Source organism: Lactuca virosa, chromosome 1 (assembly GCF_052849685.1).
Source record: "Lactuca virosa cultivar CGN04683 chromosome 1, Lactuca_virosa_CGN04683_v6, whole genome shotgun sequence".
NCBI classification, from domain to species: domain Eukaryota; kingdom Viridiplantae; phylum Streptophyta; class Magnoliopsida; order Asterales; family Asteraceae; genus Lactuca; species Lactuca virosa.
This window is the reverse complement of record NC_136426.1, coordinates 32058998-32079814: the sequence shown is the minus strand read 5'-3', so window position 1 is coordinate 32079814 and position 20817 is coordinate 32058998. Positions and strand designations below refer to the sequence as shown.

At 34.1% G+C, this 20817-nt stretch overlaps 2 protein-coding genes across 5 annotated transcripts; one reads left to right on the top strand and one right to left on the bottom strand.

Annotated features, from left to right (window-relative positions):
* The first annotated feature begins 204 nt into the window (after positions 1-204).
* LOC145164280 (bZIP transcription factor 44-like) lies at positions 205-1203 on the top strand. Its single transcript, XM_079083029.1, has one exon. The coding sequence runs from the start codon at positions 611-613 to the stop codon at positions 1073-1075; it is 465 nt and encodes a 154-aa protein (XP_078939155.1). The 5' UTR covers positions 205-610; the 3' UTR covers positions 1076-1203.
* Positions 1204-6099: 4896 nt separating this feature from the next.
* Positions 6100-9735, bottom strand: LOC145164109 (BEL1-like homeodomain protein 11). 4 transcript variants are annotated; one of them, XM_079082892.1, is made up of 6 exons: positions 9407-9734; positions 9053-9107; positions 8173-8883; positions 7415-7782; positions 6733-6793; positions 6100-6652 (listed from the first exon to the last, which is right to left on the bottom strand). In XM_079082892.1, the coding sequence occupies exons 3-6, from the start codon at positions 8830-8832 to the stop codon at positions 6353-6355; spliced, it is 1389 nt and encodes a 462-aa protein (XP_078939018.1). In that variant the 5' UTR covers positions 8833-8883; positions 9053-9107; positions 9407-9734; the 3' UTR covers positions 6100-6352. The 4 variants fall into 4 exon arrangements, with proteins under 4 accessions (XP_078939018.1, XP_078939093.1, XP_078939059.1 ...); XM_079082967.1 differs by lacking the exon at positions 9407-9734 and adding an exon at positions 9215-9303; XM_079082933.1 differs by lacking the exon at positions 9407-9734 and adding an exon at positions 9219-9294.
* Between the last annotated feature and the right edge of the window lie 11082 nt (positions 9736-20817).

The window sequence follows — 20817 nt, the reverse complement described above, 5'->3', positions numbered from 1 at the left end:
AGTTAAACTTAAAATGCGTTTTTCATACACAAAAAAACAAAGTAACATTTATATAATTTAGTTTTTTTTTTTTTTTTTTTTTTTAAGAGCGAGCATGGTATTTATTTATTAATAGAAAAAGGCGAATATCCGGTGGGGTTGTGAAATCAAGATGACACGTTGAGTTCATGTTTTTGGCTTCAACTTGTTTTGATTTTGCTTACCAGCTGTTATTTCTCTCTCTCTCCGCCCCTCTTTTCCTTCTATATAATCAACGCCTCTTCCTACCATCAAAAACCTCTTCCAACACTCGTTTCTAATCCCTCCTTTCTTTCTTTCTTGCTCTGTTTTGATTTCTTCTTATATTATATTGTAATTTTGATGCATGGATGTTAGAGATTAATGTCTCCTGTTCTCTGTGAAATCCTCCGTTCCGGGTTTATGATATATTCCTCCCTCATCCGCCGCACCCATCTTGTTCAATCTTTCTCCGTCGTCTTCCTTTACTGGTTTTACGTTTTCTCAGAAGACATCCTCCATTCCCAGCTAGATCCAACTACTTAATTAATTTTTATTCTTTCAACTTTCTTACTCAATTTTCTCTAAGATATAAATCAAATCCCCAAAACCCATGGCTTCTTCAAGCGGAAATTCATCTGGGTCGACACAGATCCACCACTCCGGATCCGATGACGGCATGATGGACCAGAGGAAGAGGAAGAGGATGGAATCAAACCGCGAATCGGCACGCAGATCAAGGATGAGGAAACAGAAGCATATGGATGATCTTATGAATCAAGCCAACAACCTCAAGAACAATAACGCCCAGATCTTGACTACCATCGATGTAACCACACAGCGATTTGTTCAAATCGAAGCAGAGAACTCCGTTTTGAGGGCTCAGGTAAGCGAGCTCAGCCAGAGACTAGATTCGCTCAACGAGATCTTGAATTACATCAACACAAGTACCAATTGTACAACCAGTCAATGCACTAATGGGTTGTTTGAGTTTGATTTCGTGGATAATCCATGGAACATGATGTATCTTAATCAACCAACTATCATGCCTTCTACTGCCGATATGGTTGGGTACTAGCTTAGTATCGATTGCACAATTTGTTAGGTTTCACTTTTTTTTTTTAAATGGTTTTGTGGGGGTTATGATTGGCATATCATGAACTATTATTGGATCTAGGAATCAATGAATGTATTTTAATATTTTTATTTCTTATGTTCAATATGATTATTGTACTAAAAGTGTGTTGGGGTTTTTTAAAGTAAAAATTCATAAAAAACAAAAAAACTTACAGTATATTTATAGTAATTCATTGATTAAAGATTTTCAATTTGTTCCTTTAATGATTAAACTCTTATTTTTTTAATCAAAGTAAGTAATTCTATGGATATAACTAGTTGTGCCGATAACATTTACATGGCGTTCTATATAAAATACAAAGATTTGATCGCAAACAAAAATTGAGTGCAGGGTGATTCCAAGTATGTTAGGTTTTTTTTTAGGTTATTGGCTTTAATGTTTAAAGTTAATAAAAGTGTTTGGTTGTTTATTAAAATAACGGACTAATCTAAAACAATTAAAATAAATATACCTTTAAAATTCAAAATCACAATGCTAAGAAATAAAAGCAAAAAAACGATAAAAACATATAGCGACTTTGAAAATGAAAAAACATATGCAAATTTCCAAAATAAAACAAAAATGTATGCAAATGAATGTTTGAAACGATAAAAACGTTTACCCATTTTGGTGTTTTGATTAAGAACATTCTTTGTGAAAAAGGTCGTAAGGTTCTTATAAATATATACGTTTTAATTTGAACTTGACCCTATATATAAACATAAATATAAACTTTTAATCATTAAAAAAATATAAATAGTTAACTGATTAAATATTACATAAAATAGGTTTTTTTTTTATTTTACTTATGTTTTAATCAAGATTAATTAGATATAAATCTTAAAAGAAAATTTCAAACATAACCAAAAACTTAATGAATTGGCCAATATTGGCTATAAAAAATCTGGATTTTAAAAAAAGCCACTGAATAGGTGTTTAGGACACATGCGAATTTAGCTATATCACATACAATTTGAACTATGAAATCAATACGAGTACAAATCCAATCCAATAGTATGTAGGCATAAAAAACATAATTTTCAGATTTTTTTTCTAAAAAAAAAAATTGTAGATAGCTTAAAGCCACCTGTAATTTCTTTTATGTAGGCATAAAAAACATAATTTTCAGATTTTTTTTTCTAAAAAAAAAATTGTAGATAGCTTAAAGCCACCTGTAATTTCTTTTTGCTTGACGGCAATTTTAGTTTTTAATTTTTTTTATAAATATACAAGTCACTAATGCAGAATATATGTATCAGTGACGTGTACATTTATAGCTAAGATTAGAACACGTATGATTTCACATATGTTACCTGCGATTTAACCATTATTTCGTTTGATTTCCTCTAAAATTTTTAAACACCTCCATTTTTAAACCAAAAAACAAATCCTAAATGTATAAAGCCTACTAAAAGACAAATAAAACATGAAATATTTACTCTAAGTTTTCAAAAAAATATTGTCCTTGAACCATTAGAAAGAATATGAATGATTTCTTCAATTTAAAAATATGTAAATGAGGGTTTATATACTTTGGACCATTGAGTTGAAAGCGGACCGATTTCATAGCTCACTCTGATGAATTCATAGGTAATATAGGTAAAATCGTAGGTGACTATAATCACCTTCGATTTTAATCGCTAAAATTGATAATATCTTATTTTATTTTTGTTAAAAGTGACTAAGTCATTAAGTATTTTAGCTATTTTGTAAATTACTCAAATTTTAATGGAATAAAACAAACGTCTCTTGAAAATTGATACTAACGATCCAATTCTTTTTTTCCCTACAGATCAATCATTTTTTATATGCATTAATTAAGAAAAAAAAATCTTCTTACAGCACGTTGAATACTGGTTGGTTATTCCCCCATCCATCCATCAAGCGAGAAAGTGATAGTATGGTTTTGGGTTCCTTACTCTCCACACCTTCTTCTTTTTGGGAGGGTAGTCATCCCGTGTCAAATGTAATTATTTTTACCCACCCCTCTATCTTTTTTTCGTCCCATCTAGAGTCTCCCTTCGTATGAATCACTTTAAAATAAAAGTAACACAAATTTAAATCTCAAATGGTTTTTAAAAAAATACATGTTTATAATATGAAAATACTCTCTATTGGCGACTTTTTCTTGTTCATGATATCAGACACAAAATTCAATTAGAAAATAATGTTTTAATATTTGATACGTATATAGTTTTATGTTGGGCCGAGAAAGTTTATTATACAATGACAAAACAATACGAGCTTTCTTCAATGATTGATTTTAATCATCAAAAGAAAACAAAATAGATATTTTGAAAACGATACGGAAACATGAAATTTTGTAGGATACTTTTGTTTAAATTTTGGGTAAATTACAGTCCCTTGTGCAAGTACCAAAAGACACGTTTGGTCCCTATTTTTAAAAATTAACTCGGACGTCTTTTTATTTATTTAATAATATTAATTAAATTTAGAAAAAAAATGGTTCCTCCTTTTATTCATCTTTTCTCTCATTTTGACAACTAAAACTTCACCATCAAACTCCAATTTTTCAATGACGGATTAAACCCTCACCTAGTATTCCGGTGACGCTATCAAAATCCTACCCTCCAGTATTCCGGCGACGACATCTATGTGTGAGATCGAGTTGTCAAGAGCTCGAGGATTGGCCTTTGAAATCTAGTTTCCAGATACGGTGGTGGTTGTCGGATCCATGACCTTGTTCCTCACTGGAAATCTGCACCACCACGAAAATCGACCCTCTCCTCACCCACCCGATTCCCCGGTTTAAAGCTCAAGAACACCGCCCTCCTTCCATCGAGCACCTGTTTCACCTCCTCCTTATACCACTTGTTTCTTGGAAAATAACCATAAACCACCACCTCCTTCACCAACAACACATTTCTGTACAAACACTAGCTGATAACAACCCCCCTTCGAAAACCACCTAACCAGTAACATCATCACCCCAACAACTTCGAATGGAAACCCTACCTGCAAGAACTTCAAACACCAATTGCAGAACCTCGAATCATCACCGTTACCACCCAAATACCACCAGTCGACCTCCTTTTTGTAAATATACAACCCTTTCACTATGAAAATGAGAAGCGACTAGAGTTTGGTGCAACGATGGTCGCGCGGGTTGCGATGGAAAATCGCAAATGCGCAGATCTATGATGGTGGTGCACAGGTAGCGAACGGAAAAGAAAGAAGACATAAAGTGATGGAGAGGTGGTCCAATGACATGGTTTCGAGTGAAGACAGAAGGAAAAGGGGAAATGGAAGGGGGAGGGGTGGATTGGGGTTTGGTGTGGTGATGAGGGATTTATTCTGTCGTTGGAGATGTCTTGGAGTGGCCGAAGATATCTTCGAGTCGCCGGAGTATTGGAGTCGACGGTGATGTGGAGTATTGGAGTCGACGGTGATGTCTGTGATCGGTGTTGGTGGTGATGGGGGAAGAGACGAGTTATGAAGGTGCTTAGGTTTAGAGTCTATTTCTTTTTGTAAAAGCAACAAATAATTATTTTTTATGATAAAAAATCAATAAATAACAAATAAATAGAAAATAAAACAAAAAATAAAGAATTAAGGGCAAAACAGTCTTTTTATGTGTGGGGGGACTAAGAGTGCAAGAAAAAACATACCCAGGGACGGTCCGAGTTAAATTTTGAAAATAGGGACTAAACACGCTTTCTGACATATGTATGAGGGACGATTGGTGTAATTTACCCTTAAATTTTCTTAAAATTCATTTGAAATAAACAATTTCATTTGAAAAGGATTAAAAAAACAAGTTGACATTGAGTTTGTGAAAAGCTGATGAGAAAATTGGAAATTATAATAATCAAAATCTCAGATTTTGGAGTAGATCATTTAAGGTCATTGTCGATATAAAGTGTCGACCTTATATGAATGTGTATGGGCATCACAAATTTTGTATGGGGATAATCGTAATCGAAATGAATTATATTTTAAGTTACGACATGAAACATGAAGAAAATAAATTAGATTTATAAAGTGAAACACCACATCATTAATATATTTAAATAATGTAATTTATAAAAAATCTTATAATTATGGTCCCAAACAAAAAAAAATAGAAATGCTTACATAATTTAGGGATTAAAATTTCATATTAAATTTAAACCATAGAGAAGCAAAAGATTACTACAAAACAAAGTCCATAGGCAGGTATTTCCTCTACCATGCTTCATTTTCAAATCATCTTCCTAAATTAAAATTTCATATTAAATTTAAACCATAGAGAAGCAAAAGATTACTACAAAACAAAGTCCATAGGTAGGTATTTCCTCTACCATGCTTCATTTCTAATCATCTTCCCAAAAAAATCATTTTCGATTGACCGGTCTTTAATATATGAACCTGGAATACATCATACATAAAATAAAATATATAACATAATAATATTTTGTGGGCTACATAAGTTTTAAACACAATAAATTATCAAATCATTTGATAAAAAACTTTTATGAGTTTTAAACACAATAAATTATCAAAACATTTGATAAAAAAACTTTTATTCTAATCACCTTTTATGTTATATGTTATATATGCGATACATGATCACAAACTAATATAAAACTTTGATGAACCTTCCCACATAATTTATTTCTTGAAATTTTCTTTCCACTAGAAGATTTTCTTCTATAGTCTTTTTAGAATGGATTACACACGCTTATTACTTTACTTTTAAATTTATATTTTTCGTCTCAAACAAAACTTGAATATTCAACATTTGGGTGATAGACTCATATTCATCAACGATACTGCTATACCAAATCCGCTTTGGTAAGAATTCTTTTACTATTGTAAATAACTAGCTTCATCACAGTATCTTGAGTTCTTAACATTTCATAAGTTCATTTGCTAGAGCGATGAGAGAATCAAATAATCGATGTATTCTTCTTTATGAGGATTACATATTCCAAGATTAGATCTTAGTACGTTTCATTCTTATGTTGATTGAAAATTAGTGTGAGTGAACAACAAAAATGGGTTGAATTACAAAAATCAACCCACTTCTATGTTTATGTATTGACAAATTATTATTTTCAAACAAATTGTTGCTTTATTACATAGACAGAATGTTAAGTATATCTTTACAAAGAAGCTATGCTTCGAACAAAACTTTTTGTTATACGTACAACAAAAACACCACCCATATTCACAAATTCCAACCAAGAACCCATATCTGTACGTGTTCATGTACCTGTATATTTCCCCACTTTTTCATTACACCACGAAATCAGTCAACAATTGAGGATCATCAAACCTGTATTGGTCTGCCAAATCATTAACATATTCTTGATTAGAGTCGCTAGATTGGACATTATGAACAGGCATAGAACTCATATTTCTCTGCAACTCTTTATCTTTGTCATCTGAAGGAGGCAGCTGATCTATTGCTGGTTTATGTGCGTTTTTTGGTGAAGATCTACAGTTGACATCTTGATCATTGAATTCTTCTTTATACATGTCTTCAACCATTGGTTTCCAAAGACGCACTCTTGCATTGATAAACCAATTTGCAATCTGATATTGACATGGAAATTGATTCATCATTTGAATTTGAGGATAATTAGTTTGTGTATAAAGCTCGATTCTGAATATACCTGGCTTCTGGTAAGGCCCGTCTGTCTTGCTAGCATGATCTTCTCTGAATCTTTCGGGTAACTAAAGAACATGAACATTTAAAGTTTTAGAAAGGTAATGGAGCTAGATCATTCATATATAACTTAAACTCCGATTTGTCATGCAGGACAATACATGACATAACAGGTTGTACTGCGTTTGCTGACGATGTCAATAGAACAAAATTTACAATTTTTTGTCCCATCCAAAAAGGTGGAACGAGGTGGAATAGTGACTCGCTCTTAATCTCTCGTCTATACAAAAGACGTTAATGCCCTCCTCATTCCCATCATCGAAAATAGCCCTAGAAAGCTTGCCTAGCCCAGTCTAGTCTCGTCCTGTCCCCGCCAGTGTTGTGTAACAAACGCATTTGCGTTTGTTACACAAGAAAAGCTCGGACGAGATAAGACTGGACTAAACAAGCTTTCTAGGGCTATTTTCGATGATGCCGATGAGGAGGGCATCAACGTCTTTTGTACAGACGAGAGATTAAGAGCGAGTCACTGTTCCACCTCGTTCCACCTTTTTGGATGGGACAAAAATTTGTAATTATTTGTCTCATTGACATCAGTCTCAGTCCAGTGCATACGACGCAGTACAACATGTTTTGTGCGTACTGCAAACCAAACAGGGCCTACGAGAACAGCGATAAAGAAACCATACGGATTCAGAAAATGCTCAAACAGCCAAGCACGAAGGATTGAGACGGAGCCTTCAGGCAAACCACGTTGTGGTCTCCAAGAATGGCGCATCGCGCCAAGCGGATGAAGGTTTCTTTGTTGTCTGAGTTGCTTTTCCACATTACGGAGACGCGGTAGAACTCTTTCTGATGAATCATCTTGCTCTCCGAGCCTTTGACGGGTCGCCTGAATTTGGTCGTTAATTCCATCACGCAAACAACGAAAGTGTCGCGATATTGTTTGATGAGCAAGTGCAGTGTATGATCTTGCAGCTCCACAACCAGCCACCATATCTAATGATCCCTCAATGATTCGTAATTGTTGACAGTATTCTCTGTATTTCCTATCTACCTACAATAACAAACACATTACAACCATTGTTTTGTATGTTTTGTAGTAGTAGTCACGATGCATAATGTATTTTCATGATTTTAGAATTTTGACTCAAACGAGAGGTGTTTGGTTTGCTGAATGTTTTAGGAGTTGAAATATGTCGTGTGTGTGGTTGGTAGGAAATCTATTCCTTGGAATATTTTTGTTTGCTTTGAAATCAGTTGAAGATTTGGAATGTAGATAATGATGAACTTATTTAAATACTTGAAAATATATTAAAGTTACCCTTTTATTAACTTTTTGTTCACGAAACCTTTTTCGAATCCCTGAATTCAGTATCCATGTAACACATATAATCAACAAACATGGAAATAATGGAAAGATATGAATTCTAATGAAAGAGTGTACCTCATCTAATAACGAAAAGAGTTTCACAATCTTGTTCTGAAGGTCCTGTTTCTCAGAAACCGAAAGCTCACCAGAGGAACTGGTGGCTGAGTCAAGAGGAACTGATTGAAAGTCAATTCTTGAACCATTTTCATCGTACCTATCAACCCCAATCTTCTGAACATTATTACGTTTGTTCATCTTTAATTGCTTCATAGCTTCATGAAGATTCGCTACTTCTTCAAGCAACTCCTGTGATGGTTTCAGATATCTTGAACTATAAATTCTTGCCACAACCCCAGATGGAATTTGATTGTTCACAGCCCTATCGAATGACAAATAGTCAATGTTCTCCATTTTATTGCTTCGAGCGCCATGGCCACTTGAATCTTGAGGATGGGGATTCAAGTAATTGTATTGGAACGAAGGCAAATCCATGGAAGAAGTTATTTGCATTCCAAGACTGAGGGACAATTCTTGATATTGCAAGTTTTGATGATTTTCAACTCTCGAAAGATTTTGGGGGTTTGACTGCGGATTAGTAGTCAAAAGCTCCAAGAAAGAGGCATCTGTTGAGTTATGATTTTGGTACATTATATCGATTGGAGGACAAGGCGATTCTTGATAAGAATCAAGTTGTTGTTGGGTCGAAAGATAGGAACTTGGATAATAAGTAGCCATCTCTGATTTCAATGGCTGGTGGATAATCCCTTTAGAAGTTGGTGGTAATACCTAATTTAACAAGGAAAACACAGAAATTAAACCAAACCAAAAAGAAACCTTTTGATCATCCATCTTATATATAAAACATAAAAATTTGAAAACCTTATAGGGTTTAAGATCATGGGTCATTTAGATTATGGATTAAATAGATGAGTTATGGATTTCAAGAAAGAAGTACCTATGAAGTGGAGCAAAGATGAAGACAGAACCAAAGCAGCAGAAATAAATTCTTCCTAAAGGGGAGACAAAAATGTATATGAACAAGATGTATAAATATTCTTCATGATATACTAAAAAGAAAGAATAATAATATAATAATAGTAATAAAAAACAAACACACCAACCCTCCTAATCATTGAACAATGACCATCCCCCAGAACAAAACAATGAATGAAGGTTGTAATGATTGGATAAGAAAAGAAGCAAATGAATCACAAGTTTCTATAGTTGAAGAAACACCCGATTCATTAATTACATAATACAACACGACAACAGTAAGATTGATTATTAATTATGAAAGAAGCAAACCTACCATTCTCATCACGTGGGGACAAGATTCAAACTCAAATTAAAATGTAGAATGATTGGAAGAAAGGAATTGTGGGTTTATTGACAAAGGGTGGGAATCGAAATGGGTGTTGCTTAAATTGGGTGGTTTGATTAGTAGTGGCTAAGAAATGATTGCTTGAAAATTGGGGATTGTGGAACCCTAACCACCAGTTGGTGAACCTAAACTCTTCTTCTTCCTCTTCAACCTTCAATTAAAACATTCTTTATTGTTGCATCTTGTTGTTGCTTGCAGTTTGTGGCTCTTGTTTTCAAATTCGTCTAAAAGAATATCATTATTTGTATGGAATTAAAATGTAATAGAAGTTTATATATATATATTTTTTTTAATTTATTTAGCAATAGAAAAAAGTGAAACCGAAATTGCTGATATGATCCCAATCATGAAATAACATGTAGACATATAGTAGAAGACAAAGAGAGCAGGTCGATGGATGCAGGTACGTGTGTAATTTAATGGATGGGTAGGATTAGGTGATAATATATAATATAGATAAAAAATAAAAAGCTTGTTGTTAGCCTATTAGCCTATTAGATGTAAAAGAAAACTGAGAGTCAAGAGGTGTGACAAAATAATAAATCGGTGAGTGGGATTTATTTTGTCAAGTTGTTATATGTAGTATTTTTTTTTTAACTTTATTATGGTATATAGTTAAACCTTATTTGAAATGGATTTAATTTTATAACTAATTTTTTGTTGAAATATTTTAATATTTTAATTTTCATAAAAATAATATATATATATATATATATATATATATATATATATATATATACTAGCCGTTTATCCGCGTCAAGCGACGGATGCGAATAATTCTTTTAGAAATTAGTTTGTATAGGCGATTAGTTATTTTGCGCAAAATGATTTACTACATCTAAACAATTATTAATAAGAGTCATGTTAGTAGAAACGAAATCAATAAAAATTAAAAATGAAAAGTTGTGATTATTTACAAATATACATAAACACATGATTTATTGTGCAACACTTTTTTACACATCACATTTGATGTATAGACTTTGCTGTCTGTTGAATTGTTCATTAAACTTCATTAATACTTTTGTATTGACACATGATATCCATCTGAATAATGACATATAAAGTTGGCTATGCGAGAAAGCCGATTCTAGAAGACAAATACCTACATTTGGAATCGTTTGTCCCCGGGCTTTATTGATTGTCATTGTGAAACATATAACATCATGTTTTGAGAAGTTTCTTATTTCGGGATTGTGAACAATAAATAGATAAAGTAAAGACCTTGGGCTTCAAGGGAATATGGTTTAGACCCTATAGCATGTTGATAATATTGGTTATGTGATCTAAGCCCGTGGTTTGTGTTTCGGAGTCAAAGGGTAAAATAGGAAAAGTTATATGAAAGGCTTCTTGCTTGAATTATGGTTTTTAGTTCGACATGTGCTAAGCTAAAATTAACTAGATAAAAGTATGGGGCTTGTCGATACCTTTCTGTAGATATAAAGATCGCCGAAAATGGAGTTGAAACGAAGAAGTTATGGCTATTGGAAGTTGAGGTGGATTTGGGTGAAAATCGTCGCCACGGAGTGAGGATCAGAGCCCAAGGTGTGGCTACAACACGACAATCAATCAGGCCCAAGCCCATGATTTTTAGGGTTTTCAACGTATTTAAACTTAAGGTTCCGACTTTTTGGCCATTTTGTCAGCCTCCATCACCTCTAGAACCCATTGGGAGAAACCCTAACCTTCACCTTCAAGATTTGAGATTCTCCTCTCTCATCTTTTGGGTGCTTTTTATGATATTTTGATGAAATTTAAAGATTAAGAAGGTTCTTTTGGTTTCAAGGAATGATGCTTCAAGTTTGGATCCATCAGAGACACTTCATTTCTGGACTATTGTAAGTATAAAGTTCTGATATTGCTATCTAGTTCCTTAGATCTTGTCATTTGGGGTTTTTAGCACTTTTGGTCCATTTTATGGGTGATCTTAGATTTGAGTGGACTCCAACGTCTTTTGCTCAGTTTAGAATGCTTCTTGGACCTCATGAACGAGGAAAGTTGTGATCTTTTTGATGGGTTTTGCGCATTCTAACACTCCTAAGTGTACATGCAACCCTAAATACCTTGGATCTATGTTTTCTCTATTATACATGCAATTATGAACTTTCCAAGGTATTACCCTATCTAGCATACAATACTTGATACTTGGATAATCAAATGGATAGAATACATACCTTTGTTTGATGTAGCTTGTCTCCATGAAGCTTGAGTGCCTAGTGCCCCAAGTGTGACACCTCAAATGGTTCACACAACACCAAATGCACATGGAATGACTTGAGAGAAATGGAACACTCCTTGAAATCGTCTAGCCCTCATATTCACACATTAGTGCATGATTTCTTGAGCCATGGGATTCTTTTATATGGTGGCTATTAGGGTTACACCATGTAACTCATAACTTTACCCATTCCTTATGCTCCATGGATTTTAACCTCCATGGAGTATCCATGGGTCACCCCATGGACTTAGTCCAACATAAGGAATCTTGGATCACAAGCCCACATATATAAGAATGAATGATTTACGCAATCAACCCATATATTTAATTAGTTTCCTTTTGATCACTTAATTAATTCAATATTAATTATTGATCAATACTAATTAAATAACCTTATTAATATATTAGAACTTATAATATATTAACCAACCTTAAGTGTTATTTCTCTCATTATAGTCTATCCAAATGCATGATGCCATGCAACCCAAATGGACCATGTCGGGTCGGGTCAAGTCTTACCAATTATAGTTATGGACTTAGACATTAATCCAACAGTCTCCCACTTGGATAAGTCTAAAACTATTATTGTGTATGACTTCAGGAACCGATCAGCAATCGTAGCTCTCAAAAGCTTCTGTCGAACTCTGACCTTGTCGATGAACTCTGACCTTTGTCAATGACTTGTCCATTAGATAAGGGATCATATATTCCTCCATTCTAGATATCATATGGACTGAGACATGGATTATCAATCATTCTCTCTGTCCATTTGTTGTTTCCCGATTTTCGATTCATGATGACTGACTGATTGAACAAATCAAATCAGTCCTGGCTTGGCCAAGCACTCACATGTATCATCTTTAAATCATCGAGGGGCCCACAGATATCGCTTTTATCCCGAAGGTAAAAGGAATGGATAAACTTCGACTCATATGGCTTGTTCTACTACTTGTTGAATCATACACAAAGGCACGTTTTATAACATCGAGTTACCAATGCGTTTTCGTGCAATCAATGTATAACCAACTCATAGTAACAACTCATATCTCTAGGTTTGAAGAATATAAGATATTATCGTCTCATGATCACTCGTGATAAAATCCATGAAGTGATTCCAATGAGCGCGGGTTGAATCCAATACTCAGAACTTATGAGCACTCATGAGTGTTGTAGCCCTTTGTCCAACATCTTAGACCTCTACAAGCCAACCCATGACAGTCTTAATTCATATCTACTTCCAACATATGACCGACTGTGGATGGTTTGAATAACTTAGTCATCCAGAACAATGACCTAGTTTATTCTGGAAGTCAAAACATGCAAAATGAAACACAAGAATAATTGAATCGAATATGGTATCAAAACCTATGAACATAAATAAAACACCTTTTATTTATCACCATATGATTACACATTATTCATTGTATACTGTTTCAGCTATCAACTTTATTCTTGAATTTAAAACAATAGTTGTCCCATGCTCCAAGCATGTACACTATGTTTTCTAAACACTAGTCATGCCATACACCAAGTATGCATACTATGTTTGTCTATGATCTTTACTTTGTGAAATAGATCAATTGAACATAACTCCAATGATCCTCTTTTCATAGTCCCAAATCCTTACTGCAAATGTAAGAATTCCAAATTCATGCCATTTACTGAAATCTGTTAGATTCTAAACTTATATGCATTGATCCTCTTGTAATGATTATGCACAAAGTCAGATAGACTTGACAACAAACATTACAGAGCATTCCAAAGGAGATCAACTCCTTGGAAACATCCTTCTTGCATTAAGTTTCCTAATCTTACACAGATTGAATAATTTCTAACTTTGAAACATTTCCATATTCCATTTTGACTATCACTTCTGAACAAGAGTTTCCTCCTTACAGATTATGTCAATATGGTCCTTCCAGAATTATCATTATACTTCCAACTGTCCTTGAGCAACCAATCTTTGGTAAACCTTAGATTGTCCTCGACAATTGTTTAATCCTTTTAGTCATATCCAATTCTAGACCTTTTCCCTTCTTAATGCCCCAGGCATTTGGAAAATTTTAGAAAGGATGAATATAGCACATGCAATCGATCCTATATCCGAAGCATATGGGACACGATTCATGATGTATCACATAAAGACTAAACCAGTCTTTTGCTATAATATTTCCATTTCAATTTGCCAAGTTCTCATAATTCAGATTATGAAAAGGGATGTCGTAATCATAATCGAATTTTAGAACGCAAATAATGGACCCTATATTAGAATTTTCTTATGTTGAGCCATTCCAACATAACATTCATATATATACTTGACTAAATACGATTAAAACCTCAATCTAAGCTTTTAGATTAAAACCTCAATCTAAGCTTTTATATTTGAGATGAAGTATAATTTACTCTCCCTTAATTATAGCAAAACAACTTTTTTCCCAATTGAAACCTTTTGTTTTCTATAATTAACATTGCTAACTTGCAACCTTTATCATAATTATCATGCTCCCACTAACATGATGATTATTAGCATAACACTTATGCTCCCACTAGCTTTGACATGTACTCAGAAATCAGTTGAACTTCTAGAAAAAACAATACTTTATTGACTTTCTTACCAAAGTTCAGATTTCTGATACTAGATTGCTTTGATAAAACTTTATCAATATCATACACCTTATCTTAGATAGCTCACAGGTGTGTCTAAACAATTTCAGAACTATGAAAAGGGATGCCGTAATCATAGTCTCAATTGTTTAGACCTTTGCCACTTCTCACAAGTCCATGTTAGTGTGTCGGTTAACCACACAGCTCCACTAACGACTTTGAGAATGCAAATATCACAATTGCTATCTACTTCAAATCTACTTGGTGGAAGTGTTTCCTCGCCATCATTTTCATGAATCGGAGAGAAACCTTATGACCCTTAGATTTAATGGTGTATGTGTTATTATCCATGTGAATTGTCAAAACCATAGTCACAAGACAAGGATAATGACAAATCCAAACTCATATGGACTGAACTCAATCTTAATTTCTTGCCACCTGGCAGCTCAAGGGCCTGCCATTGCTTCCAAGTTGTTGTGCAACCGATTGAGAACTCTAAGAACTCATATGCAAAGCCAACTTTAACTGGAATGGGCACAGAATATGTCAACACGATAGGTTATAAACCTCAAGTCGTGTGCTAGTGAAGAACTTCAGGTTTTATTCTTGATTAGTTCTTGAGACTTTCAAGACCTTTAAGACTCCCACTGTCCTCTTGACATATAAGACTTTCTTGTCAAATATTCAAGAGATAGTGTGGATTCTAATCAAGACAAACACTTCACACAATTGGCCTTAGTTGGTCTTTGTTTTATCCAAAACATCACAACTTACCAATTTCAAATGTACAAGAGTAGAAAACTTTTACTCTTACATTTGATAAGTGTTTTAAACCTTCTTTAAGACATGTCACTCAAGTAACAATCTTAGAGTATAACTCTAAGAATTGTTTTTGGAACGAAGTATGAATCATCTTCTTGATTTAACCACTTCAATAATTCATAACTCCTCTTCTTAACTATCAGAATGCACTTAGAGGATGAATTGTGATAAGGTCTCAAAATCATTAAGATGGTCTTAAAACATGATACTAAAGTACTCTCCCATCTTTTCAGATTTGAGAAACTTTTATCTTTCTGCCTAAATTGATTCTTCTTATTCGCTCTGCCATACATTGGAACCTTTTCCAATGTCTCAGAATTACACTTAAGCTTGTAAGTATAACCATATTTATTGAGCTATAGTAAATTATGACGAATAGTCTTATCGATCTTTTGTGGTGGACTCTGACCAGTGCACAAGAATGTGTACCTGATCCCTTAGTCCTTCACTTGACTCACACACCCATGTGAACAAGTAGTTAGTCTTAATTTTTCCAATGCTCGAAAGTTCTCATTCATCATGCTATACAACTTGCATGATTCCAAGTTTCTATCCAACTGAAACTTGGGTGATGAGAATCTTTCCTTATTTGGTAAATTTAGACACTACCACAAATGAAAGAATCAAATTCATATTTCCACTCTTGCTCTTAATGGAATCTTATAAGCAACACAGATTTTCACAAATGTCATTGTAAGGATATTTTAAAATAAATAAAATCAAAAGATTTACCTTTTATTTTAAAACTTTGCGGAAAAACTTATCCTTACAATCCATATGAAAACTTGTTGTTATCTATTCCTAAGCAAAATATCATAACTCCTAAGAAGTAGCTCAAGAATCCGATCTTCAAACTATGCGATAGAAAGCCATCTACGCGATCAGATTCAGCATATTCTTTCTTTAAGTTTCTTCACTTTTCTTTGATTCTTAAAACATCAACATGTGACCCAGTCACATCATGTATCAAGAATCTCAGAATAGAAACTTAGCAGAGTTAGATAGTGGACTTTACCTGAAGTAGAGTCAAACTTATTGACTTTAACATCCTTAGGTAAATTTGGCAGCTTCGCAACCAATGCCCCTTTCTTTGGCAATATAAACATATGGACCCTTTGGTAATGGGACTATCTCAGACTTAGCTTTTCTCTTTACCATTTGGTCAACCGAGTTGACTATGGCCGATCCATTTCCATTGGGAAGAGAATGCTTTTTTGGATTCCCAGTGTCATCATTGTCAATGTCCATAAAGTTTTTAGGAAGTTGATCTTAGCAAATAGATAAGATCATTAAGGGTCTTGTCATAGTCTGTTTCATAGGTGTTCCAAAAGAACTCACTATGTGACTTAGAAAGTAGTTGAGCCACCAACTTTCTCAAGACTTTGACACCCAACTCTCCCGGCTTGTCAATATGTGACTACATCTCCAAGATGTGATCACACATAGACCTTTGCTTGCCAATAGGGCTTGAGTGACCTTAAACTTTTCAGGAACTTGTGGGTTAGGGAGAATAATTGGAGGAGGTGAAAGAAGTATGATTTCCATGGGACATCATCTTCATTTAGGAAAGCTTGTTTCAAGAGATTTGGGAAGATCATAAATGTCTAAACCAGACATCTTTTGGGAGATACTCAAGATAGTTGATTTAAAGTCCTTAATATAACACCCAATATGAAATATTAAGGCTAGGACCCAACACAATACTTTTATAACTTGAAGAGGGATGCCGTAATCCAAGCTATAAAATATTTGAAGGTAGGCAAATGACGATTCACCAATTTCCACCATGAAAACGAAATATATATTATTAGGTTTTAATTGGTTTTTGAAACTCCTAGATCTTTGAGATTCATTGAACTGTTCAATGACATGTTTCAATCTCGAGTGTGCCCTTCAGGTTTTGTGACTGGGATGCCGAGGATCACAAAACAAGGTGTGAAGTAACCATGCAAATTACTTGGTACCCTTAAGTGTTTACCCCTCAATCGATGTGCCGGTTAACCACACACGCTCCATCGATACTATGATGAATATTAAGTTACCCTTTGCCTACTTTGTTAAATCCAGGTTAGTGTGCCGGTTAACCACACACGCTCCACTAACGGTTTAAACAAAGTGCAAAGTGTAATTTCATGGATTAGCACCTTATTCACATTTTCCTAAGTAACTAAGATTGGGAATTTATAAGTGTTTAGTTACTTAGTATTTATCATTAATACTTTTAATGAAGGGAGAATTATAGTCCTTGTCCTACCCGTTCGGCTAACGACCCTCCACCAGTCAAGGAAGCGGTGGGTGAGAGTGGACACCCATTAAACTGCCATTTTATAGGCAGTAACCTTATACCCCCCTTATAGACCGGCTTCGTGAATGAGGCCTACTAACGGTAAGACTGACTTGCTCTTATACATATATTTATTATTAACTTATAATACTATAAAGTATAAGGGTTGAATTTTAACTTTTAAAATTCTAAGGGCTAACTTGGAATTAAAGTATTCATGGGGAAAACTTTACAAATTCCAAAACTTGAGGGCAAGTTTTGAAAATATTCAAAACTAATTAATTCCATAACTTATGTGTTTAAAGTAGTTTTAATTAAAAAAAAAACTCTTCAAGTTCCATAACTTGAGGACAAGTTATGGAAGACTTTAAACTAATAAAAGAATGTAACTTTTCTTTATTTTTGTAACTTATGGAACTAATTAAGGTTACACATTTTATCATTTAATGAAGTGACTCTTGAACCTCCATAACTTGAGGACAAGTTATGGAGTCATAAAACCATTTAATGAGGACAAGACTCTTCATTTTTGTAACCATTGCCAACTTTTTATGAGTTTTATGAAACTTAAATGTGACTTTTCATATAACTTGAGGACAAGTTACAAAAACACATTTTAGAATCAACTCTTAGATTAAAATGGATTGAAAACACATAATCAATTAACTTTTCTATTAATCTAATAAACTCATATGAACAAAGATAATTCACATCAAATTTTTTTTCAAGTAATTAGCATAACTTTTAAACTAATACAATTCGATTTTTCAGCTAATTTTGCAAGTATAACAAGAAAACAAGCCTTGGCTCTGATACCACTGATTGGTTTTGCGCATTCTAACACTCCTAAGTGTACATGCAACCCTAAATACCTTGGATCTATGTTTTCTCTATTATACATGCAATTATGAACTTTCCAAGGTATTACCCTATCTAGCATACAATACTTGATACTTGGGTAATCAAATGGATAGAATACATACCTTTGTTTGATGTAGCTTGTCTCCATGAAGCTTGAGTGCCTAGTGCCCCAAGTGTGACACCTCAAATGGTTCACACAACACCAAATGCACATGTAATGACTTGAGAGAAATGGAACACTCCTTGAAATCGTCTAGCCCTCATATTCACACATTAGTGCACGATTTCTTGAGCCATGAGATTCTTTTATATGGTGGCTATTAGGGTTACACCATGTAACTCATAACTTTACCCATTCCTTATGCTCCATGGATTTTAACCTCCATGGAGTATCCATGGGTCACCCCATGGACTTAGTCCAACATAAGGAATCTTGGATCACAAGCCCACATATATAAGAATGAATGATTTACACAATCAACCCATATATTTAATTAGTCTCCTTTTGATCACTTAATTAATTCCAAATTAATTATTGATCAATACTAATTAAATAACCTTATTAATATATTAGAACTTATAATATATTAACCAACCTTAAGTGTTATTTCTCTCATTATAGTCTATCCAAATGCATGATGCCATGCAACCCAAATGGACCATGCCGGGTCGGGTCAAGTCTTACCAATTATAGTTATGGACTTAGACATTAATCCAACACTTTTGCCTTCCTTTTTAGACATTCAAGTTATCTTGGTCCTTTAGGTCATTTTGGTGTATTAAAGTTTAGATCTTGAATGATTATGGCATTATTATGGATAAAGTTGGAAACTTTATCCCTCTAGACATCTTGTTGATTCAGATCTGAAAGTGGGAGACTTGGACTTAATGGATTATGTTGAGAAAGATGTGTTTTGGGTCCCTTTGAGACTTAAAGTCTAGATGTTGGTGGTTTGGACCTTCCTAATAAATAAAATTAGAAACTTTATCCACTAAGACCTTGGAAAGAATCATATAGGAGCTTTGGTGCTCTTGAAATCGAAAGAAAATGGATTAAGCTCGTTTGAGCTGTTCAGACCAGTCACCACAACGTGGCCTTTGGCTGCCACGACGTGGCGACTGGGGAATCATTGACTGTTTTGGCAATTAGTGCCCACGACGTGGCCAAGGAAAGCCACGACATGGAGGACTGTTGTTGGCAATTTTGACCTTAGCTTTGACCATTGACTTTTTGACTAGTTTGACATTTGGGTCAAACTTGGATAGAATTGAGTATTTGACTAAGAGCTGGTCTCGGTTTGGTTTTAGGAAGCTTGGGTTGGTTGTTCTTATGTTGTGGTAGTTATTGGGCTTATGTTGAGTAGTTTATGTGAGTCTCCTCACTGTACTTGTGGGTCGAAGGCACCATTACCGACTCACTGGATTGTGTTATGTAGAATGTTAGTCGTCTTTATAACTCTTGCTTGTATGATTGGTTTGAAATACACTCCATGACTGGGCTCATTATTGAATGTTTTGGTTGAAATAAACCCCAGGGTTGAGCCCATTATTGTATGTTTGGGTTGAAATAAACCCTAGAATTGGGCCCATGATTGTATGATGGGTTGGAATATACCCCAGGGTTGGGCCCACTAATTAGTATGGCATGTGGTATTTTAGGAAACTCACTAAGCTTTGTGCTTACGGTTTTGTGATTTAAACATTTTCAGGTACTTTTAGTTTCAAAAGGAAGGGCCAGCCTTATCGCACTACATCCCTTGGAGATTTATTCCGCTTTGACTGTTTATAATTTTACTCTGATGTTTGAGAATATTTTGACTCTGATCGTCTTTTGGAATAATGAATGAATGGTTTTGACTTATTTAAAATGAAATTTTCACTCGGTAATTTTGGGACGTTACAAAACATAATCGAATTGGAAATTGTTTTCTCTTCAGCTTGAATGGGAACATGTGATCTTCAGACTGACATAGATGAATCTTTGGAAAAAATACCCTCTGTCCAGCATGTTGACCAACAACTATTTCAGCATCAATGAGATTGCGCTGAAATTTTTGACATATCAATTGGGTGTCGTTACACAATGAATGTTGTACCATACACAATGAATGTTGTATCGATCTAAGAACTAGAAAAACAAGCATCGGTGTACCACAGTTGATCGTATCCACGATCCTTACATGCCTCCCAAAACGGTTTTGATACCGGTTCTGGTACGGTCCAAATGCTCACCTCTATTTGGATGATTTGTTGACCAAATTAGATTTAGTTCTTTTATGCATAAATTGGTTGTACATGTCGCATTATGGTCTTATACCTCTTAAAATTCAGCATTTGACCAAAGATGCATATTAAGGTATAATATATATATATATATATATATATATATATATATATATATATATATTTGAGAATATTACACATATTATATTTTTATGAACACTACAATATTAGAATATTTTATTAGAAAAAAATGGTCTCAAAGTCTCACAAAAATAGACCGTCTCATATGAACCTAACCCATGACTTTCATAACAAAGTAAAATCTGA